The sequence below is a fragment of the Macrobrachium nipponense genome, chromosome 1, assembly GCF_015104395.2.
Source record: "Macrobrachium nipponense isolate FS-2020 chromosome 1, ASM1510439v2, whole genome shotgun sequence".
NCBI classification, from domain to species: Eukaryota; Metazoa; Arthropoda; class Malacostraca; order Decapoda; family Palaemonidae; genus Macrobrachium; species Macrobrachium nipponense.
The window spans coordinates 78160384-78185497 of NC_087200.1; the positions used below are offsets into that span (position 1 = coordinate 78160384).

The following is a 25114-nucleotide window of genomic DNA, read 5'->3' on the forward strand; positions in this document are numbered from 1 at the left end:
TCGCCCCCTCCTTCACGCTCGATGGATCGGGCGAAGAGAAGGAGCGGACCGTGCGTGACCGGAGCAGAGCCACTCGCCAGGTGATGCAACAGCCCCTGAAAACTCAGTGTCCCTTGGAGACCCAACGAGCACCACCACCTGGCCGAGGTCATCACCCGCGGCAGTTGCACCTGAGGAGGCAAAAGTCGGGTTAGTAGGAGGGGTTCCCCCTTGCCGGGGGGGGGGGTGGGGGGGGGGGGGGGGGGGGGGGGGGGGAGGGGGGGGGGGGGGGGGGGGGGGGGGGGGGGGGGGGGGCCGACGACGACAAGGTCCCAGGCCCTGCCGAGCGAACGGAAAGACCAGCGAGTCCACATTGGATGTCGGGGGTCCCCTCGCCCCCGCCTCATCGCGAATACGAGAGGCTGGAGACAGAACCTGATGCAGTGGCAGAGTCCCTAGCAACAGGTGAGGAAGTACCGGTGTTAGCTGGTACCCCTCTGGTCCCCGACTTCTTCCTTGCGGAAGGAGACGGGCCCCGCTCCAACCAGCGGAAGACCTCCCCGCCCCACCAGAGTGAGACGGGCCCTTAGAAGTTCCCGAAGGAGACTACTTAGGGGGGAGGAGACAGCCTTCTTCTTCCTCGGCCGTGAAGCCTTGGAAGTCGAAGGGGAAGAGGCGGCAGCAGACGACGACGAAGACGACGATGAAGACGATGACGACACCTTCCTCCTCTTCCTCATCAGCTTCCTCAGGACAGTCGTCAGATCCTCCATCCAGGATGGAGCCGGGGCAATTGCCGAAGCAACACGGCCCGGCTGCACCTGTCCGGAAGGACCTGCAACTGGAGCAGCAACACCACGGGCAGGAACGACGTCAGCAGGGGCTGGTCCAGGTAAGGCAGAAACGGTAGGTACAGCAGGCGCGGCAGGAACAGCAGGAGGCGGGGCAGCGGCCAGCAACTTCCTGGGTACTGGTGGCAGGTCCCAGCCCAGATTGCGAACGGAAGACCCCGCAGTTACAATTGGATGTCGGGGTCCCTCGCCCCCTCCTCCAAGGAGAAGGAGCCATACGCGGGAGCTGAGATGGAGGGAGGAAAGATGACATGTCCGTGACCAGGGGAGTAGCGGAGAACTTCCCGATAACTCCCTGGCAGGCTTACGTCGCTTCCTCCTCCCCTAAAAGCGCGCCCACTGCTCCTCCAACCACGGAACACAAATATCACAGACACAGCACGAGAGCATTCGTGCCCCCGACAACGAGCACACAATTCATGAGGACCGACTTCCAAGAAGGAGCGGAAGGCCCACACTTACGGCCCTCCACACCAGGGCAAATTCTGCGGCTGATGGGGGGCGTGGGGAACTCTCCATTATTATTATTATTATAAGAATAGTTTAACCAGACCACTGAGTGATTTTCCAAGCTCTCATAGGGCTGGCCCTCCGAAGGATTTGAATATAAAATGCCAGGTCTAGGCCAAAGGCCAGAACTGGGACCAAATAAGTCATATAATATACACTACAATAAATTTAAAAAAAAAACAACCTGCACAGAGGCTTAGACTTTCATACTAGAACACAAACAGGCAGTAAATACATTTACTCACGGTTCCATACATACTAAAAAGGTTATGAAATTAACAAATAGTCAAGAAAATTAAAAATTTTATCTAAAATTCATTAATTGCTCTGAGGTTTTTTGTAAAAATAGTTATTTTTATATTTTATTAATTAAATCAGAGTTTCTTAGAAACGTCATAATCGGAACGACTGAAAATGTGAAAGATTCTGACAAAATTTCTTTTATTGGTTTACTTCCAAAAGTTGACATTCTCTGCTGGTCAAACTTTGGACAATCACACAATACATGTCTAACAGTTATCAATACCTTGCACTCTGAGCACTCCGGAGCAGGGTCATGTGGGCTGCTCATTAAGTTGCCCATGTGGTTAGAAGAGTGTGCCTATACGTAGACTGTCTTAGGATTACTTGCGCATGTCTTTCTCTCTGGTATATGGAGCTCCATTTTGTAACGTCAGGTTTTTATTTGTTTTAGTTTATTACTTTCAGGTTCTTCGTTCCATATATTTTTGCCATTTATTTACAATTATTGTTTTTATATAAGCTTACAGTGTCACTAATAGGGATGTTTGACATTGTTCTCACCTTGTGGATTGCTTCCTTGGCTGCTTTATCAGCTTCTTCATTTCCTTTTATTCCGACATGGGCGGGCAGGGATCCAACATATTTCAATATTTTTTCCTTTTTTATATAATTTATAGAGTAAAAACTTATCTGCTGCACAATATTATTTTTAGGATTATAACTATTAATGGCTTCTATAGCACTTCTAGAGTCGCTATAAATCACGAAATTATTAAAGTAGTGTTCTTTGATTATTTTATGGCCAATGCTATTGCACACAACTTTGCTGTGTAAAATACGTGAGGCATTATTGGGAAGCGAGAAACTGGCATGTTTTATCTTGGGACCACTGCAGCATATCCCACTCCATATTTTGATTTGGATCCATCTGTATATATTGCATAATGTGGACCTTTTCGGCTTATGTGCTCTATTGTATGTTGTCTCTGATGTTCTGGGGTATAGGAATGCTTTTTTGATAGACATTTTAATTTTGTGCAAACTTTATTTTATTAATTCATAATCCAAGGAGGAGGTAATTTTACTAGTTGGAGGTAGTTGGATATTTATATTCAGTGACTCAAACAATCTTCTTGATCTAATTGGAAAAGGTGGGTGAATGATTGTTAATAAAATACATCCCTTAGTTCAAATAATTTTTTGGTTGGTGAATCACTTGACTGAATTCTTACGGCACTTTTCATTGTTACTAACTCTCTATGGAGAGAAAGAGGTAGTTCACCACATTCAACCTGTAAAGAAGAGGTTGGTGACGATTTAAAAGCTCCTGTACATATTCTGAGTCCTTCATTATGAACTGGGTCCAACATTTTCAGTACTGCGTTCGAAGCCGAGCCGTATATTTCACTTCCGTAGTCAATGATAGACAGCACTGTGCTTTATATAGTAATGTAAGGGTTTGTCTATCAGCTCCCCAATTAGTGTTTGATAATTTTCTAATTAGATTCAATGCTCTTTTACATTTTGATTTCACATATGTTATGTGGGCGTTCCAGTTCAAGTGAGTATCAAATACTAATCCTAAAAATTTTGCAGTTTGGCCAATTTGTATACTTTGATTTCTGATTTTTCAAATCTATTTCTTCACCTTTCTCCATCTTTTATCTTTATAAAATAAAATTGCCTGAGTCTTATTTATGGACAATCTAAATCCTACAGATGAGGTCCATTCATCTATTTTTACTATAGATTTGTTAATGATGCGCTCTGCATGTTTAATGCGAGATGCTGAATAATATATGGCAAAATCATCCATATAAAGGTTGCTTTTTAATTCCGGTGGGTAGATTTTTTTTACTAATTTCATTAATTTGCTAGGGTAAATATAGTGTGCCACTAAGGACACTTCCCTGTGGAACACCATTTTCAAGTGGGAATGTTCTGGACAACGCATCATCAATTTTTCACCTGAAAACTTCGATTTGTTAGAAAACTTTGGATGAACATGGGTAAATGTCCACGGACGTTATGGTTTTGTAATGTCTTCAATATAGGATACCTCCATGTAGTGTCAGTAAGCCTTTTCTATGTCAAAAAGACTGCTACAGTTATCTGTTTTCGTTCAAATCCTCTGCGTATATGGTCTTCTAGGATAGAGAGAGAATCTAATGTAGACCTGTTACACTGCGACCCAAATTGAGTGGAAGTTAAAATTTTGTTTTCTCGAATGTGCCATGTTAGTCTAGCATTTACCATTTTTTCAAGTAATTTGCATAAGCAACTTGTTAGAGATATTGGTCTGTAATTATTAACATTGCTTGGATCCTTTCCAGGTTTGGGGATAGGAATTATTATAGCTTTACGCCATTCATCAGGAAATAGATTCTGAAGCCATAAATGATTATAAAATTGTAATAACTATGACTTTGCCAGAGGTGCTAAGTGGTCGATCATCTCAAAGCAATATTGTCACCTCCAGGAGCAGATTTATTGCTATTCAAGAGAGCATATTCCAACTCTTCCATATTAAATTTTCTATTATAATATATCTTCTTGTGTTTCGAAATCTATTGTTATTAGTTCATTATTTTTCTTTGTGGCGGAAGTGTTCATCTAAATTTTTATCGCCTACTTACATTCTCTAAGTTTTCTCCTATTATATTACTTGTTTCTTTTGGATCAAGTATTCTTTTTCCATCTTTCAATATGGCATGTCTAGGTGGTTTAACTTGGGTACCATTTATTTTTCGGAATTTTTCCCATATTTTTTGTATGGGAGTATTATTAGAGAGATCTGAAACATATTTCCTCCATGAAATTATTCTTCCTTGAATTACTTCCTTTTTAAATTTTGCAACATTTTGTTATATATAGGCTTTAATGTATCAATTCTAGTAATAATATAGTAATTTTTGTAAAGTTCCTTCTAATATTGGTAAGGGATTTTTATTTATTTTACTGAACGTTCTATTTAAATTATCTAGTCGTCTCCCTATTGAGTGTTTTACTTTAATTAAAGTCCCGTTCAGTTTATCAGACCACCATGGGACTTTGGTGCTTTGTTGGATCGGGGCTTTGACTTTGGTATTGCTTGATCAGCAGCCTTTTTAATGAAGTCAACAAGAATTTTGTTAGTTTCATTATGGTCTTTTAAATATTCAAATGGTTGGACTATTTCTTGTGTGCATTTCATATTTTTCTTTTTTCCCAATCTGCTTTATTAATGTTATAGTGAGGAACATGTTTTGCAGGATTATTATTGTAATAATGATATTAATATTGGGGAAATGATCACTGGTGTGCAAATCATCAACTATATTCCAATCTATTCTGTCAATTATATTTGTTGTACAAAGAGTTTTAGGTCTACTGAAGAAAATGTTCCATGTGTTTTTTTGAAAAATATGTACTAATTTCGTCATCATTTATACAGCACATGTCGTTTGACTCCATGAAACTCTTCAATTTTACTCCCTGCTCTATTTGAGATTGTACAATTACAGTCCCATATCGGGTTAAGTGAGCATTAAAATCCCCTACTATCAATGTAGGTTCTCTGTCATTGCCAAACAAATCCTTAAGTTTTTCTATTTCGTAATTTTTGTTAGGTTGGTTGTATATGTTATAAATTAACTAAATTATAGTTTTTATTCATATTTTTTGATGCTCGATATTTGCAAGTCAGCAAAGTTTACGGGTACCTTGTCATAACATACTTTGTTATGTAACTTATATAGCGTACCGTAAACCTTCCCTTCTTCTTCTCTAGATGTAGATACTAAGGTATATTTACCAATTGTTGATACTGTTTTATTGACATGTTGTAAACATATCATCATTGGTTCGTATTCTTTCAGTAAGCGTTGTAATTCTCCCAAATGTAATCTGGTCTGGAGACCATTTATGTTCCATTGTATTATATAATTATTGAAAATACTATGTTAAGAGTGTTCAAGCATTACTTTGTTGTTGTGGTTTATCTAGTTGCATTTTCTAAAATTTTATTTACAACATTTATTTGCTTTTCCTTATAGGAAATTAGGTGTCCAATGCACATACAGCCTTTTTTGTGAGTCTCTAGACTAGTGGTTTCTTTACTTCTATATATAAAATTTCGTATAGTGTTTGTTAAACTCTCTTTTGTTATATTTTTGTTTTTGTTGCATAATTCGATGAAACATTCATTACATCCACATGTGTTCTTATGTGTCCTTTTTTCATTCACTTTTAGTGCACCAATTAACTGGTGAGGGAGTAATCTCTTCTCCCTTCACATACTCATTTTTGTCTATGGTGTTCCTCCTCTATTATTTGTTTATTGTTCTGGTATTTCCATCCATTTCTTTTATTATTACTTTAGGAGACAAGGGTATGTTTTTATTTTCTTGTCTGTGCACTTTTTGTGGATCTTTGGTCTTTACTTTAACTGATACCTCTCTAATAATTGTTGGCTTTTTGGTTTTGGGTGGAGTTCTCTCTAAAGGCCTCTTTTTATCTTTAGCTTCCAGCTCATTATTATCTTGTAATATTTCAGTTATACATGTATTATTCTCTTGTGTTTCCATTTCCTCCAAAAAAAAAAAAAAAAAAAAAATCTCAAATGAATTTGAACACACAGTTGCACAAGTATCTTGATTTCTTGCTATATTAGTTTCTTGTAAAGTTATTTTTCTTCTGATTTATCTATTAGGGGTTTGTTATTTGCTTCCATTTTTGTTTCATTCTTTGAGCTCGTTGCAGCAGAGAACATTTGCTTCCTAGGCGGTGGATCATGCATCCTCCTCTAACTACTCAAAACTTCTAGGTTTGGCTTCTCTTTATTGGCATTTCCTGACTCTTCTTGAAGTTAATTTCAGTTCTGTAGTTGGTTATATAGGTACATACAACTCCTTAGGACCTAGCATGGTGATTTTGGCCACAGTTTACACATTTTGGTTCACCACACTTCCACTGCGTGGTATGTTTGTCAGATCCACAATACGCACAGATCGATATTATTTCTGCAATTTTTCCATGTATGCCCATATTTACTGCAGTTTTTGGCACTGTAGAGGTTTTGGAACATAAGGTCTCAGTTCTCTATTTTGGCCCATGATTTTAATTTTGAAAGGCAATTCTTGGCCTTCAAATTTTATTTTTGCTATTTTCAATGTCTTTTCATTACTTTGTCTACTGGTTATACTGTATACTTCACAATCTTGTACATTGTTGTACCTTTTTTTAAGGGAATCCAGCAAAATATTTTTCTCTATTGGCTCTTCACTTTAGGAAGTACTACAGTACCCTGTACACTGTTCATATTGTCGTGCTTTCTTATCGTTACTTTTATATTGTCTATGTTCTTTATGGTTAAATAATTTTCAGATTGATTTTTGTAGTGGTTTCTATTAACCACTCCTGTTCTTTTATTTGTCTAAATGACATTTCTGAGGTTGGGTGCCTACTTAACAAATAATTTTCCAATCTTAATGCTGATATTTTTTCTGTCAGTTTCCAAGGTCAAGAACTTGACCAACTTCCACTCCCACAAAGAGGGAGTCGAAGTGAGTCAAGGTTGGGTCAATTCTAAATTTGCTTTTTCTTTGCGGCTTGTATGGTATAGAGTTTTAATACCAGCCTGTTCTTCATTACCTGGGTTTTCCTTAGAATAGTCCATTGCCATGCCAGAAGTTGTAGGGTTTTTGTTTTGGTTTCCATATATTATAAAGTTTAAATATTTCGTCCAGGATGAGATCCCTCTCACCAGAAGGCCCAACTGAGGGAGGAGCAATACTGTTACGCTGTGGTAACTGCCCTGGGACACTCACCTGGATATACGCCATACACACAGTGCCTTAAGGGTCGTCAGTTCCCCATGAGATCGGACCCAGCACTGTGGGCATGGCTTGACATAAAAATTTCCCCTCGCCTCGACCAGTCAGGTACTCTAGTTTTACGGGTGGAGTGGCATTTTTTTTTTTTTTGCCGTCCAACTCCACCTCCATTAGGTTAAAAGAGCAGTCAATTCAATATTCCAAAACCATGCCAGGGTCGTCAACGAAAGAAGGAAGGGAAAGGGAAAATTTATAAGGAGGAGGAGTAAAGGAGTTAAAGGTCCCAATGTTCAGTTGGATCCACAGCAGAGAGTGTACGCGTAAAGGGGCATACTCTCTCTGCAGTGGATCCCTAAGCCCCCACCTCGTCAAGGAGTTGGGATCAGGGGGGGGGAACTCTCCCAGCCTCACAAGAATCCATTATAATAATAAAATACAAAGCACAAGTACTTACAGTATTCTACACACACACAATAATAGCAAACCAAGAAACAAAGCATATGACGAAAGGCGGGCAGAGAGAAGTGGAGAACATGTCTGTCACCCAGAGCGGCCGAAAGCAAAGTCAATCTTCACCTCCCAGTCGCGCGGTGCGCAGACTGTCAGACAAGCAGTTAACTACCGAACTCCCTTGTTCGAAGCTTACGACCGGTTCCAGCTGCCGCAAGTTACATTCCTATTGTTGAAGGACCGATAGTTTGTATTGCGTATCGGAACAAAACACATTTAAACCTTTACAATACAATAATAATCTAATTACATGGAAAAAATTGCAAAAATTTCATACTTTGGAGTACCATTTAAACAAATGTTTGTCAGACTTAGCATCATGGTAATGATACTACCTAATAAACAGCTTATGAACTAGTAGTATTCATTACAAAAAGTGTCTAAATTATCAATTTAGAAGAAGCATTGATCATGCTTACAATAAAATGAAAATATACCTGGAAAATATCTTGAACTTTACCTGTTGTGCCTGAGGAGCGGCAGTTAATTGGCCAAAGAGATCATTGTTGGGAACTGATCCATTACTGATTCCAAAAGGATCAAAGAGATTGCTAGGAGCACTTTCAGGGTTTGCAGAGTTGGGAGGAGCAGGACTAGAATTCACATCATTTACAGCATTATTAAAACCACTAAGTAAATCAAAGTTACTGGGATCCTTTTTCATCCCAGATGAGCTATCAATATCCAAGAGGTTGGCATTGCTAGGAGGCTGAGAGTCTGATTGTTGAGATGTACCCCAGTTAAGAAGATCTGCTTCTGTTGCTGGAGCCTCAGCTGGAGGTGGTGGTACGGGGGGTGGTACTTTTGAAGGCTGAGGGGCTGGTTCCTCTTCCTCATCAGATATTAACACCTCTGCTTCCTCACCTGGCTGTGAGACAAAGGGGAATGTTTACATTGAGAATATTAAGAAAAATCAAAATATGAATAAAAATAAATTTTCTTGAGCACATACAGTCAGCAGCTTTAGTTACTCAAGTTTTACAATGCCGGGAAATAAATACCAAAAATGTAAAATATATCCAAAAACTGAACATTCATGTACCTAATTTCACATTTTGCTTATGGGCAGCAGAGTAATTCAACTCTTTGCCTCAGTTATGCTAAAGTATTCAAGGGGTTAAGAAGTGTAACAAGAACATGCTAACACTATTTATGCTATTGTGATGATTAGCATGCTTTGTGTTGTATGGCCATAAATCACAGAAGCAGTGATGTTAGCAATACTACCAGGGGCAAGAAAGTTTGCAGTTTGCACAGTGCCCACTACAGAGCAAAAAAATTAGTATTCTTGATCTTAATAAAAAAGAAAAAAAATGGTCATTTAAGCAGCCAAGATAGTATTCCAAAAGAAAATTGCCTGATACATTCTTTATTTGACAGATCATGAAGTTTTGTATAATAGGCCCTGAAAACAGGTACAGTTACTTCTACAGTGCATGATGAATGCTTAGTGAAGGAAAAGAAAACATTACATTTGTGGGTAAAAGAAAATCATATATTATGTTCTGGTGCATATTAGCAAGTTGCATAAGAAAGCATTGAGCTTACATGAAGATTTATGCTTTAAACACCATGGAGGAAAGTATGGCAAAGAATGGACATCTTCCAAAGCAATTTCCTGTGACAAAATTGGGTTACTTTGGAAGATACCAATACCAAACTGAACATGAAGATTTACATTTAAAACACCGGAGGAAAGTACAGCGAAGAACGGCCATCTTCCAAAACAATTTCCTGTGACAAAATTGGGTTACTTTGGAACATACCAATACCAAACTGAACATAACTCACAAAATTACAAAATGGGCTAAAGGGTTTATGGCATGCATAGGTAGAATAACATTGGTACTAAGTAGCAATGCTGCAAGTCACAATCATGAACTAGCCAGGTTATAAACAAGTTCTGACAAATCAAGACTTGGAGGAACCTATTGAACTATCAACAGAAAATGAAGAAAAATTACCAACATAAGAAGATGACGACAAAGTCAAGAATATGAAGCAAGATTATGTAAGTTTTAACCTTAAATGTTTTTAGCATTGCAAATGAGCTCAATATATCAAAGTTACTCAAAAGCCATGACCCTTCTGACATACAGTTTCAAAAGTTCTATAATGTAACTTCTGCTTTTCATCATATCATTAGTATCAATTTACATCAAAAGATCCGAAGTTTGATTCTCGGCTCTGCCAACACGGAATCAGAGGAATTTATTTCTGGTGATGGAAATTCATTTCTCAATATAATGTGGTTCGGATCCCACAATAAACTGTAGGTCCCGTTGCTAGGAAACCAATTGGTTCCTAGCAACATAAAAATATCTAATTGTTCGGGCCAGCCCTAGGAGAGCTGTTAATCAGTTCAGTGGTCTGGTAAAACTAAGATATACTTAGCTTTTACATCAAAAGAAGAATGAGGAAGGGCTAAGAGTTCAATAAGACACCATACTTTTTGAGATAGAAAGAGAGGAAGTATTTTGATTATATTATAAAGTACAATACTGTCGATCATTTTGATATGCGGTTACCATTTTATGTGAGTGCTGGAGTTGGGAATTGTAACAATTACCTGGGTATATGGGGGATAACAGCAAAAATAAATCAGCTGTAATTAAATCAATTTATACAACAAAACAATAAAAAGGTCTTTATTAATAAAAAGTTAGCAAAAACAAACCATTGCTCTCAGTTTATTACCTTCTATTTTCAAGGATAGGAAAATAACATTACATAGCACCAGTGATTCCATACAAAATGACCAATTTTCTAAGACAATTTGTATTTTTCATAGCTACAAACCTGAGGTCTTAACAATAGGATAATTTCTAGCCCCTAGCTGGATCCGGTTAAATCGCAGATGAAAGCAAGGAATCTTGCGAGATCTGGCAACGCATGCATATATCAGGTGAAGAGTGGTCAAGGACCATGCATCTACGCCACCGCGTTGGTCATTCCCAACTCAGGATGTCTTAACAGAGGGGCAGCTAGAGGTGGGCAGTACAATGTTAAGATCTCAGGTTTGTAGCTATGAAAAATACAAATTGTCTTAAAAATTTTTCATTTGTTCATACGCAAACAAACCTTCGATCTTAACAATAGGATAGACTTATACTTGGAGGGAGGTACAAGACATCCTAAACTGGCTGGGGGCCTACCCACCAGTCCAGCTCCAGAAGAAATAACTTTCGGAGAGGGAATGAAGCCCATGAGAAGCTAAATAAATTGATATCTAACTACCCAGACACTGAGCGGCGTACAATGATATATGGGAGAATCATTGCATAGAGAACCAAAGAGAAACTTTGACTGTCCAATAACAAACCAACACACCTGGGTTTGTTACCACTCCCAACTCCCCCCTTGCCAAGGAGTAGAACATATCCTACCAAATGGAAGGTTGGAAATTTGTATACTAAGCACCGACACTATCTGTATGACTACCTTACTCACCTGTATCAGACCAGTCCAGCGAATGACTGCCTGAAGGAAGAAGGAAAAGTACAAGAGAAAGAAAGAGACCAGCAAACTCACTCGTTCTCTCATCCACACAATCATCTTAGGTAAGATACAAAAGTGCCCTGTTAAGGGCAATGATGAGTTACACAACCTGTTGGGCAGCCACCACAGGACCCAGGGAATACATGTCCATAATCTGTGGGCAACATCCTTAAGACAGAAAGAGGTGAACAAGGACTGACGTAACCAAGTACCAGCGCTCAGCACTCTATGCACAGCCAAGTTCTTTTTGAAAGCCAGAGAGACCAATACCCGTAATGTCATGCGCTCTAGCCTGCACAGACGTGGCGGCGGAATCATCAAGAGTTAGTATGCCTGTCTGATGGCTTCCTGTATCCAAAAAATGAGTAAGTATTCTTTGACACCTCTTTCTTTGTACATCCTGTGCTGACAAAAAGTCTGCGGCAGCCTGGCCTAAGGTGCCATGCCCTTTTAAGATAGCAACACAGAGCCCAGACAGGACACAACAAAAGCTCTTGAGCATCACCACCCACAAAGTCATTCAGTAATGGAATGGAAAAGGAAGTGAACCTATCATCGTGTACAGAGGGACTTTGTGTCTTGGACACAAATTCCGGGACAAATTCGAAGGACACCCATCCCCAAGTCCTGGTGTGCTTCACATCATAGCTCAGACCATGGAGCTCTCCCACTCTCTTTGAAGATGCCAAGACCAGGAGGAAAACTGTCTTGAGCGTCAAGTTCCTGTCAGATGAGCGACGCAAAGGCTCATATGAGCCCTTAGTGAAGCTTCTCAGAACCAAGGAAACATCCCACATCGGAGGCTTGAGCTCCCTAGGAGAACTTAATTGCTCAAACCCCTTAACTAGCACAGTAGATCGCCCATTTGCCTTGGTAAACTGCAGAGGTCAACCTTCTGAGACTGCCGGACATATGCCCTGCTCTTCTCTGAGAAAAGCCTCTCACTCGGAGGAGATACTCGATAGCCTCCAACTGTGAAGAGACAGGGATTCTACTGACTGGTGGAACCTTCCTGCATGCGGCTGACACAGCAGATGCTGCCAAGAGGGAATTTCCCTCAGAACCTCCGACAACAATGACCGCAGATCTGGAAACCATTCCGCCTGAGGCTACAGAGGGCCTACCAAAGTCATCCTAAGACCCTGCGAACTCATCAGCCTGTTCAGAACTTGACAGATCAAACAAAACGGAGGGAAAGCATACACCTCCAGGTTGTCCCAGGGATGTTGGAACATGTCCTCCGCAAACGCCAAAAGATCTGGAACCACTGAAAAGAATGTCTCCAGTTTCCTGTTGAACCGAGTCGCAAAAAGGTCCAGCATGGGTCTCCCCCAAAACCTGGAAAAGCTTGTCTGCTACTACCTGATGAAGGAACCACTTTGTGCCTAGGATCTTATCCCGACAACTGAGTTTGTCTGCGGCCACATACTGTTTGCCTGGGATATACCTGGCTGAGAGCTCCACCGAATTGCTGACCGCCCACTGGTGAAACTCGACGGTCAAGGCGTGAAGCTGATGTGAAACCAGGGCTCCCTGCTTGTTCACATAGGTGACCACCGTGGTGTTGTCCAACATAAGAACGACAGAATGACCCTCTACTTTCTCCTGAAACTCCTTCAGACCCAGGAAGGTTGCCCTCAACTCTAAGACATTGATATGCTACTGTTTGTCCTCAAAACGCCAAATGCCTGAGGCAATGAGGCCACCTAAATGAGGCCCCCAACCTGCGAGGGAGGCGTCTGAAAACAGAAGGAAGTCCGGTGGGAGAGAACGCAGAGGGACACCCTTCAAAAGATTTCGGTCATCCAACCACCAACGAAGGTCTTCTCTCACTTCCAGAGACAGGGGGAACCTTTAACAGGGGTGAGTCCCCCCGCCAGAGACCAGAATTCCCCCAGTTCTCCATTATAGAGACCAAAGATGAAGATGCCCATGAGGGACCAGCTTCTCCACGGAAGACAAAACTCCAAGAAGAACATGCTACTGATGAGCTGAGTGATGTGGTTCCGACAGGAAGTCGCGCGGCACAACTCGCAACTTCTCCAACCTCTGATTTGACAGAAAAACTCTTGCAACTGCCATATCGATGACCATGCCCAGGTAGCGAATCCTTTGACTGGGTACGAGGTTTGACTTTTCTTGGTTGAGCATGATGCCCAGTTCCAAGCAAAACCGAAACAAACGATCTCTGTCCTGCAGCAGCTTTTACCTGGGACCTGCCCAGACCAGCTAATCGTCGAGGTACCTAAACAAATGGATCCCCTAAGCATGAGCCCAACTTGGGGAGGGGGGGCTGTGGTCAGCCTGAGGCACAGGACTTTGAACTCGAAGACCCTTGTCTCCAAGAGAGAAGCGAAGGAACTTCCTGGATGTCAGATGAATAGGGATCTGGAAGTATGCGTCCCTTAAAGTCTATCAACAGCATGAAGTCGCCTCCCAACAGCTGCCAACACTGAACACGGGATCTCCAACCTGAACCTTGTCTTCCTGATGAAGTGATTCAAGGTGGATAAGTCGATCACAGGTCTCCAACCTCCCGATGCCTTGGACACCAAGATGTGACTATATAACCCTGGAGATGGACGCACCACTTCCTCTATTGCATCCTTGTCCAGCATCTTCGGCACTTCCTCCCGAAGAGCCAAGAACTTCAGAGAATCTGGAGGATACGCCCTCCTGAGCTGTGGCTTGTTCAAGAGAGGGGGAGAGAAGTCAAATAGCAGTAGATACCCTACCCGAAGGACATCTACCACCCACTTCTCCGCCCCATAACTCTGCCACTTGGCCCAATGGCCCACCAGGCAACTCCCCACCCATTGCACAGGAGAGGGAGGAGTGCCTAACCTACCGACAACCCCTTTTACCTCTGCCCCTGGGGCCCCTTCTCGGCTTAAATGAATGGTAGCGAAAAGGACATTGGTCCTCTGACCTATGCTGAGACGAACCGGGAGGCCATACTGAAACCGAACTCCTCGACAGCCTACCAGGCGACAATCTTTGTGACTGCTGCTGGGCAGGGGGAGGAGGAGGAGCAGGACATCTCTGAGGGCGAGACTCCGACTTAGACCCAGCCTGGTGCACTAATCTGTCCTTGGTGTCAGCCTGGCACCGGTCTATTGCATCCTCCACCTCAGTCCGAGGGAACAGAAATTTAGACTCCAACAGATCTTCATTCCTCAATGCCAGCAAGGACTCAGGGTCAACCAATCATTCCATCGGGGATAAAGCCACGTCTCTTCTAATCAGGAGAAGGTTAGCCCATAAATTAACACTGAGGTGAGCCATACACGAAACACCTTGCCTCCAGACTGCAATAAACTGGTAAGAGAGGAAGCACTCACCAACCCCTCTGGGGACCTGTCAGAGGCTATCTTGGCAATAACCGTCGACCAGAAGTCCAGCCAAGAAACCGTCTGCAACATGGAGGCTACCGTAGATTCCAATGCTGAGGCATCCTGTGGAGACAAGGATGGAGCCACCAACTTTACCTGCTCCAAAGTCAATCCCGGCTTCAGACAAATGACATTCGGGTTAAGATGACACAACATCAAAAAAACAGAGCTCATAGTATAGTACTTCCTATGCTTCGTGATGGGCGGGAGTAGCAGCTTGGCAGAGCCCCTAGAGTGAAACGAATGTCCAGATCTGAAACAGAGGCGTTAACCTTGTGCAAGACCGACTGGATGTGCCTCGACATAGGAAGTTGAAACGATGACTTGGGATCCTGCATAGCTCCCAGCAAGGCTTCCAAGCAGGAAGGAGCGTAAAATGACCGAGCCTGAGTCCTACTCTCCAAATTGTTGAATCCATGAATGAGATTGACAATTTCTGTAAAGGAAGACAAAAACTCTTACGTGTCTCCCTCCTCCTGCTCCAGCAATGGAGACCGATGACAAGAAGGGTGGTGCAGGCTTATCTAAAGCACCTTCCTTGTTTGAATTAACAGAAGAACCAGCAGCCAAACAGCTCAAAACACCAACTAACCTGTCTGGGCTGGATCCAAGTGCCAACTCCCGCAACGAACCAACCACAACACTAGGGACATCACTAAGCACTCTCCACAGATGACTCTCTAACATGGTTGCGAATGGGCACGGGCGTGGCAGACGTACGAAGATATGTCAGTGAGGAATCCCAAACACTTGAGAAAGAATGAGAATCCCTTTGAGTCAAACTCCATGGAGTACCAGGGAGAGGGGCAGGCAAACATTCCTGCTGCACCAACTCCACGCTTACAACCTTCGGCCTCTTGACAGGTGACTTGAGATCCTTACGGTGACGAATAGGCCCTGGAGAAGAAGAAGTGGGAGCACCTGCAACATGTGCACAAACAAGGGAGGTTACAGCACGCTCATGACTCAATGCAGAGAACAAAGCAGCCACTGCAGAATGTACAGGGGAAGAAACACTAACACTCTCTGCAACACCAACACTCAGGAACACAGGCTTGCTGCTCTCACTCGGCAGACGAAGAAAGGGCAAAGTCCTTAGCCTTCCAAAGCTTGATACGCCAACGCAGCAGAGATGGGGAGAAGGAGAGGAAGACAGCACTGGCTCCTTGCACAATCTCTTCACAGGAGGCGCGGGGCGATGCAACACGTTTGCTTCCAGTCCTCCCAAATGAAATGGCAGCCAACTTATCTTCTGAAACAAGTCCAATCTCTTAAGATTTGCCTGACATAAAACCTCAGACAGGTCAGCAAGAGAAGGGTTCAACAACATGGAAGGGAGATGCAGCGAACTGGATGGCAGAGATGACGTCACGGCAGCAAACGATGACACAGACAAGCGAGGCAGCGCAGTGAAGACAACTGGGAGTGACGTCATAAGTGGCGATGACATCACTATCTTCCCTTCAATCCGAACGGGAAGCAGACGCCACTGGCGGAGGGATACAAAATGACTGAACCCCAGTGACGTCACTAGCAAGGCTGACGCCACAGCTTCCCTCTGACTCGAAGAAGCAGCAATCTTGTCACTGGCAGAGCAATAAAAAATGGCTGACCTCGGCTACCCACAAAGACAAGGCCAGGAGGAGGGGTAGGGCCTGGACAGCATGAGGAGGAGGTTAGCGAGCATTCTTGAAGTGCATCAGCAAACCCTCCAAGGATGGTGAACTCCATAGCCGAAGCATCCCCCAAAGCGTCGCCATTTTGGACACCTCCGACCCTGAAATAAAAGACAATGAGGAAAAAGCCTCCTCCCTCTCGGGAATCAAATTAACTCCTGAAGAAGAAGGGGCGACATTACATAAATCAGCCTGAGGGCCTACTGATACTCCAAAAATGAACTGATGGAAGAAATGGAAGGGGACAAAGGCACAACACTAGTATGGGGGGGTTATGGACAGCAGCAGGAGGACAAAGCATCGGGAAGAAAAGACGAAAATCCCTCCACAAAGGGAGAGTAGAAACACTACGATGCTCCTCTTATATAAAATAACTTCTACTGCTCTCTAGGCCATGCACAGCATTCCTTGCAGGGATTTGTTATTGTACAAATGTTAGACCAACACCTAGTAAAAGTGGACGTGAGGGGGCGGTCACAGCCGAAGCCAAAAAACGAGAACACGGAAATCCTGGAGTTCCGGGGCACACACGTTGACGAGGCCCAAATGAAGCAGAAGCAGCCATAATAACAGCACACACACACACTAAAACACAAGCGAAACAGGCAATGAACCGGGTGAAGGCCGAGAGAGGTTAACCACAACTCTCGCCACAGCAGTAAGAAAAGACCAACGCAGTGGCGTAGACGCGTGGTCCTTGACCACTCTTCACCCAATATATGCACGCGTTACCAATTTCACAAGATTCCTTGTTTTCATCTGCGATTTAACCTGATCCAGCTAGGCGCTAGAAATGATTCTAATGTTAAGACCGAAGGTTTGTTCACATATGAACAAACACAACTGTCCTTTCAGTCAGGTTAAATGATCAATCCAATACGTACTACATTGATATCACACCTATGGTCATCAATACCAGGGCTGAATCATTTTCTAAAATAATTATAAAATATATAAAAAAAATTTTTAAAAATTATATTTGTGCCAGCCAGTTCTAAAATACATACTGCCTAAACTGAATAACAACTTTCTGGGCTCAGCTCGTGTCGCTGCGCGAAATATCCTTTAATCTATTATTTCTAGGGTAAATGTACTAACACATACCAGAGAATAAATAAAATAAAGAAAAAGGTCAGTATAACTGACTCGCCTCACCCTCAAGAGGGTGTCGGTATGAACACTAGGCGAGTGAGACCACTACCACGAGCCAAATGCCAATAGAAATCTCCCACTACAAAAACCCTCCATGAGGGGAGCCGACCCACAGAGTGAGCAGCTCGTACTACTACTACTCCATCCCATGCTGCCGACTGCTGCGCCTCTGGTGGACATCCTTTCAGTTAGCGCACACGAGTCACACGTGCTATTTTTCTCTCTGTGTTTTTTTGTGCCCTTTCGTTGGATTTATCTATAATGGAGCGTGCAGCTATCGCAGCAGCTAAGTTAAGTACTCAGTATTTATGGTTAGTTGGTTTTTTTCCGGGCCCTGAGACAGTATTTTCCGTTTTTTAGGTATAAATACGAACTCTGGGTCGGAAGCATGGCAGCATGGTCTGCCTCGTGGTGGGTTCGTTCTTGGTCTCCCATAACCTAGAACCATCCCCTTATCTATGTAACGCTCTATATTAGTTATCCGTTTTACTTAGGGTACTGTCTACTCAGGTTTGTCATGCATGCATGTCTTTTACCTTATGTAGGCTTCTTCTATCCAGACCCTAGTCCCGGGCTCTTAGTATCGGCCTCTGACTAGCTTTGAGTGGTAGACTTGCCTTCGGGTTAGTCGTACACTCCTGGATTTTTTCTCCTACTATATTGCTTTTCTTTCTTTTATTTTATTTAATTATACTATGTATTTTGTTTTGGTTAGGTTGTTAGGCGTCTGGCTTAGCCTAGGTCCTGGCTCATTGAGCCTATACTACCGCTCATCAGTTCAGTTGCTTCCCTATAGCATCTCTCTGATCAGTTGGTTTTGGCCCAGTGGGCCTATATGCTACTGCTTTTCAGTTCAAGTTGCTTACCCGATAGCATCTCTCGATCAGTGATTTGCCCTAGGTGGCTTAGTTGTCTTGTTTTGGTCTTACCGCCTCGTGTCACTACGTGATCACGAGACAGCCGACGCTGGGCAGTCACCTTCCCCCCCCTCCCGCTCTTCCATAGAGTCGGGAGAGGGTGGGTCGGTCTGCCCATGCTCGCTCCACATACCCGAGCCTGCCTCCCTTCCTCTCTCCCCCAGGCGGAGGGGCTAGGGAGACGGGACAGACCCAGACTGGACTCGACCTCTACGGCTTCTCGGTCCGGCCGGGTGGTAACGTGTTGGGGGGTACTGGCCTTTCCCCCCATCCGTTGCTACCTTGTCGCTCCGTGCTAGCTCGAGCCTGTATGTCTTCTCGCTCTTTCCCACCTTACTAGGGCTCCTTCCTGACCGAGTCCTGGCATCCAGCGGAAAGATGTTTAGTGGGTCCCTGCTAAACCTTACCGTATGCTGAGTTACTACACTCCGCTACGCACTGGACTTGGTCCGGTTCGTTTGAGAAAAATTTTTAGGTTTAAGTGTTATTAGATTAACTATAAGTTTATCTTAAGTACCTTAAACCATCCCCCCCTCCCTTTCATGTCTTACCGATCTCTCCGGGCGGGATTATAGCCTATTCAGGCGAAGCAGGGAGGGTTATGCCCATTTTTTCCGAGCTCCGGCATGCAACGGAGTTCTTCTGTCCTTTAGCCTGTAAGTGATATTCTTTAAGATACTCATTTGTCTTCCCACTTACAGGCCAACAAAAAACTGTGAGCATTCCGGGATGCGCCGCCACACTTCAGGACCCATGTGGACAACGAAGTTTTTGCCGATCCCCATGCTCCATGCGCGACTCCGCACGGGGATCCATCCAGGTCTGGTACCATGAGACGTTGTACCATATGTTTACGATCTGGTGAGCCAGCTTTTAGACGGGGGTAAGTATTCCATCTCCGGTAGCTGCTCCGCTTCTGTTTTAGTGCTTAGTTTCATCATTCACTTTTAACTTAAGGCATCTAAGTTTAAGTTATACTTTAATTGTTTAGTTTTAAGTGATTCTTAAATCTAATCTACGCCCTCTCTTCCACGGCGCCGGCAGTGAGGGATACCGCAACTGGCAAACCCATGCGGGCCTGGTCGGCGGTTTTAGGAAGAACGCCGCCAAGGGTATGCCCTACATTCTAGAGAAACGGTTGGCGGTATTAATCTTCCCCGGAGGCAAGGCGACAGGATACGTCGACCCAGTAGAGGCGGCCCCGACTATCGCCTTCATATCCAACAACAGCTGGCTGCCTCATTAACTGACCAAGACCAGGATATCTCCACGGACGTCGCGACTTAGATATTAATGTGGAACCTATGGTAGGTGTAGACGACCTGTTGGTCGAGGTAGTAAGGTGGACACCCAAGGGTCACCCTTGGGCGTAACTGTTTCTTCTACTCCTGCAACCTCTCCATCCTTCCAAGGCTTTACAGGTGATGAATTGTATACTCCTCCTGACGCTTCGGTTAGACCTAAGGTCAAGGGTCAAGCAGTGAAATCCTTGACTAAGACGTCGTCGTCGTCTAAGAAGACGACTTCGGCTTCATCCTCCTCGCGTAAGTCTCCGGCTGGGAATCCCGGAGCAGACAGGTCTAAAGCTTCTAGTCCGGCTCTAAGTCCTCAAGGAGTAAATCTCCAGAGAGAGATCTCGTACTCCGGCAGAGTCACCAGTTCCGCTACCCCCTGGTTCCGATTCAGAGCCACCCCTCCACCTCCGCAGCAGCTCCGGCTTTGGACTCCAATGCTGTGGCCTGTTGCAACAGGTGGGCGACCTGGTTGGGTCCCCTAAAGAGTAGCATGGAACAAATGATCTCTCGATTGTCGGATAGGATTACTTCCCAAGACTCCATTATAGCCGGACTGAGAGAAGCCCCTCTAGCCTCCTCCTCCACTTTCCAATACAAGTGGAACTCAGCTTCCTCCGTATGACTCGCTAAACCTCCGTTCTCGATGAACAACCCATGGAGAGTAGCGTCATACGCCCCCTTCCAAGACGGTTCTTCATTCTATACCGGAATTTGGAACTCGAAGGATAGAGGACTTCGAGTTCTACCCGGAAGACCTCCAGCCAATCCGTTCATAGGCTACGCAAGGCTCACAGCTTCAGCCATGGTTCGGGATGATAGGGTACCAAAGGAGACAGTCCTCTATTCACGAGACCAGGCTCAGAGAGAATGGCTCAGGTGTTTAGAGGACATGGATTGTTCTAATACCAAGATACAACCTTTTAAGAGTCCCTTTACCATTTTCACAATGGATGAGAGTACCCCGCCTCCCAGTTCCTGGACAAAGATCGCGAGGTCTACCATCCCAGCGGCCCAGAAGGGGGAACCCATACCTCAATTGAAGGAGCAGATCCCACATCTCCGTTACTCCCTCAGCCGAGAATTGTGGGAAGACTTGCCGAACACCTTCTCAGCTGGCAAACTCAAACCGGACTGTGCTATGGAGCAGTTTGGTGAAAGCTACCCAGGCCTCCCAGATAGCCTTATTCAGGCTGATTTGACGCGAAATCGCGATTAGCCAGATCAATTAACTCTATGGCTATGACCGAGGTAGCAACCATAGCCTATGGCTCAGAACCCGCGTTTTTAAGCTCATGACCATCCCTGACTCAAACGGTACAGTCAGATATGTTTGAGTTTGCCACTGCTAGAATGAATTGTAGGAAGCATGTCCTACAAGAGGCAACCATTCGGCATGAGCCGAATAGGTTACTCTCGTCTAACATCTGGGGAGCGATCTCTTCCCAGAAGCTATGGTGAAGAAGTCCAGTCAGAGGCTACGAGGCTGAACCAGAGCCTTAAGGACCGTTTGGGGCCTTACGGCTAAGAGGAGGCAAGACCTAACAGCTAAAGGTAAGGGGCAGAGGAAACCCAGGCGTTTCCAACTTACCAGAAAAAGCAGCCACGCTTTCCTCAGCAGGTGCAGCGGTGCCCTTAGTGCAAACAGCCCAACCTTCCACTTCTAAAGCTCAATCACAGCCAATTTATGTGATATCCCCTCAGCCTCAGCCCTCCACCTCTTACGCCTCTCTCCGGCTTACAATCAAGCCTTCGAGAGTCAAGCTTCACAGAAGTATGACCGCTCGGGTAAGGGAGGCAGAGGTAAGCGTTCCTTTCGTGGGAGAGGATCGGGAGGCCCCTTTAATAGGGGAAAGCACTTCAGAGGAGGCCGAGGCGGTTACCAGAACAATGAAGAACTTCAGGTAGGAGGGAGGTGGTTTCACTTTCGCCACCGGTGGAACTTCAGCGAATGGGCTCAGAGCATAGTGTCAAAAGGCCTGGGTTGGAGCTGGTTGACGAACCCACCTCCATCCAGACCTTTCCGTCAACTTCCTTCCAAGGAATTGACAGAGTACGCGGAGGACCTCTTCAGAAAGGAGCTATAGCGAGAGTCAAGAGATTAAAATTTCGAGGTCGCTTGTTCAGCGTGCCAAAGAAAGGCTCACAAAAAAGAAGGGTAATCTTAGACTTGTCCCGCTTAAACTTAGCCATCCGCTGCGACAAGTTCAAGATGCTCACGATCTCGCAGGTGCGGACCTTACTTCCCCGTGGGGCCGTCACCACCTCTATCGATCTTACAGACGCCTACTATCATATCCCTATTGCAAGACACTTCCGTCCGTATCTGGGTTTCAAGTTAGGAGACCAGACATTCTCCTTCAAGGTAGTTCCCTTCGGACTCAACGTGGCACCCAGGGTGTTTCACGAAGCTAGCGAAGTGGTAGTGCAACAACTCAGGACACAAGGGATTATGGTAGTAGCGTATCTCGACGATTGGTTGAATCTGGGCTTCAACAGTCGAGGAATGCAACAGAGCTACACTGAAAGTGATTAAGTTCCTGGAATATCTAGGCTTCAAGATAAACAGGACCAACGTCAAGACTCACTCCAGAGTCAAACTTTCAGTGGCTGGGCATTCAATGGAATCTATCCTCCCATACTCTGTCGATTCCATCAACCAAAAGGAAAGAAATAGCGAAGTCGTCAGCAATTTCTAAGTCACAAACTGGCGTCAAGGAGGACTCAGGAAAGGATCCTGGGTTTGGTTCTCTCCAGTTTGCATCAGTGACGAACGTCTTAATGAAAGCCAAACTGAAAGACCTAACCAGAATCTGGCGCTCACGAGCAAATGTCAGGTCCAGGACAAACTATCCTCAGTCCCTCTGATTCTAAAGAATCGACTTCGGCCGTGGGCGAAAGTCAAGAATTTGTCAGTGTCCGTACCCCTTCAGTTTCCCTCCACCAGGGATCACCATCCACACAGACGCGTCCTTAAGCGGTTGGGGAGGGTATTCCCAGGTCAAAAAGGTTCAAGGAACTTGGTCACCTCAGTTCCGTCAGTTCCATATAAACGTACTGGAGGCAATGGCAGTGTTCTTGACTCTAAAAAGGTTGCGCCCACCAAAGTACTCCCACATAAAGCTAGTCCTGGACAGCGCAGTGTAGTTCATTGTATAAACAGAGGAGGCTCCAAGTCACGTCATCTAAAATCATGTCATGGTAGCCATCTTCTCCCTGGCAGACAAGTTCAGTTGGCATCTCTCCTCCACTCACATAGCTGGAGTGAGAAACGTCATAGCAGACGCGCTATCCCGATCAGTGCCCCTAGAGTCGGAATGGTCACTGGACAACAGTTCGTTCCAATGATCCTTCAAAGAGTTCCAGGGCTACAGGTGGATCTCTTCGCATCTCAAGCGAACCACAAACTGCCGTGTTATGTAGCCCCCAACCTGGACCCTCTGGCCTATGCCACGGACGCCCTGGCTCTAGACTGGAACAACTGGAAAGAAGATTTATGTCTTCCCTCCAGTGAATCTTCTCATGAAAGTTTTTAAACAAACTTCAGGACATTCAAGGGTCAAGTGGCTCTAGTAGCCCCAGACTGGCCGAAGAGCAATTGGTATCCCCTAATTCTGGAACTGGGCCTTCGTCCTCTTCGGATCCCCAATCCAGGCTCTCCCAGTCAGTACAAACGAAGACTGTGTTCGCTTCTCAGGGATTCTCAAAACCCTAACTTTATGGATTTCATGAAGTTTGCAGCAAAAAGAGATGCGAATATTGACCCTCAGAATATTCTCTTCTTGGAATCCGATAAAAGGGATTCAACTTGAGACAGTATGATGCTGCTGTCAAAAAGTTAGCAATCTTCCTGAGAGAATCAGATATTAGAATCATGACAGTTAATTCAGCTATATCCTTTTCAGATCCTTATTTGAAAAAGGTTTAGCAGCTAGCACGATTACGACAAACAAGTCAGCCTTGAAAAAGATATTTCAATTTGGGTTCAACATAGACTTGACGGATTCCTACTTCTCGTCTATTCCTAAGGCATGTGCTAGACTTAGACCTTCTGTAAGGCCTACGTCAGTTTCATGGTTCTTAAACGATGTTCTAAAACTGGCTTCAGAAACCGATAATGACACATGCTCGTTATAATGCTCTTAAGAAAAACCCTATTTTTATTAAGCTTAGCTTCAGGAGCAAGAATTTCAGAACTGTCGGCTTTATCCAGAGATCCGGATCATATTCAATTCCTTCCCACAGGGGAAGTCCTACTTTCTCCGGAACGTAGCTTTTAGCAAAGAATGAAGATCCTTTGATGAGGTGGGAACCTTGGAAGGTACTACCCCTTCCACAAGATGTATCTCTTTGCCCAGTTTCAACCTTACGAGCCTTTCTGTCCAGGACCTCCTCATCCTCATCGGGTCCCCTCCCCTCTTTAAGAGGGAAAAAGGTGGAACTTTATCCATTAAAGGCATCAGGCAACAAATCCTGTACTTTATTAAGCAAGCCAATCCTGACTCTTTCCCGAAAGCACATGATGTCAGGGCAGTAAGCCACCTCAATTAATTATTTCCAACATATGAACTTCGATGAGTTGAAAAAGTATACCGGATGGAAATCGCCGACAGTGTTCAAACGTCATTACCTTAAGTCCTTGGAAGCTCTGAAATTTTCAGCAGTAGCAGCGGGTGGGGTGGGTGGGTAACAATGAGTTTCCCCTGGACTTACTAGCTAATCTGTAGTAGAAGATTCAGTCCTCCTTTCTACCTGCCTCACCCAACAGTTCGTCTATTCCTGCCTTGTTCATTTACATTCTCCTTGTGTCTTAGCTGCTTTTATGATGGTGTAGTGGGTGCCCCTTATTTTTTTGCTAGGGACACTCACAGATGATTATAAATATTGATCTCATGGATGTTACCCCCTTATTTTATGCTAGGGGATACATCTTATTTATAATGGTTACGGGTTTTGTATATTAAGTCATATACATTCCTTTATATATTATCATTGTTGATTAATTTGTTCATTTGATTATATTAATTGCTATAATATTTTGATACATGCCTTTACACAGATACCATTTTGATACATGTAAGCCATTTTACTCTGTATATATGTAAATTACCTTATGTTAAGTAACATGATTAGAATTAAGTGTAATTTAAAGCATATTTCATTTTGTACTCACTGTGTATATGTATCTTTTTAGCAATTATATTCTTTTTATATTTATCTTTTTCTTTTATTTGAGACCTATTCTGATTTATTTTATTACTTTTGTTTACATCTGCGATTT

General features: G+C 44.0%; 2 protein-coding genes across 2 annotated transcripts in view; one reads left to right on the forward strand and one right to left on the reverse strand.

The window, feature by feature from the left end:
* LOC135220042 (probable global transcription activator SNF2L2) overlaps positions 1 to 8798 on the reverse strand; it is a 51899-nt gene extending 43101 nt beyond the window's left edge. Inside the window, exon 1 of the mRNA XM_064257373.1 lies at positions 8367 to 8798. Within this exon, the coding sequence (XP_064113443.1) occupies positions 8367 to 8570 (204 nt within the window). The 5' untranslated portion in view covers positions 8571 to 8798. The remainder of the gene's footprint in view (positions 1 to 8366) is intronic.
* LOC135218836 (cyclin-G-associated kinase-like) overlaps positions 1 to 25114 on the forward strand; it is a gene marked incomplete in the record, with an annotated part of 495799 nt that overhangs the window by 439840 nt on the left and 30845 nt on the right.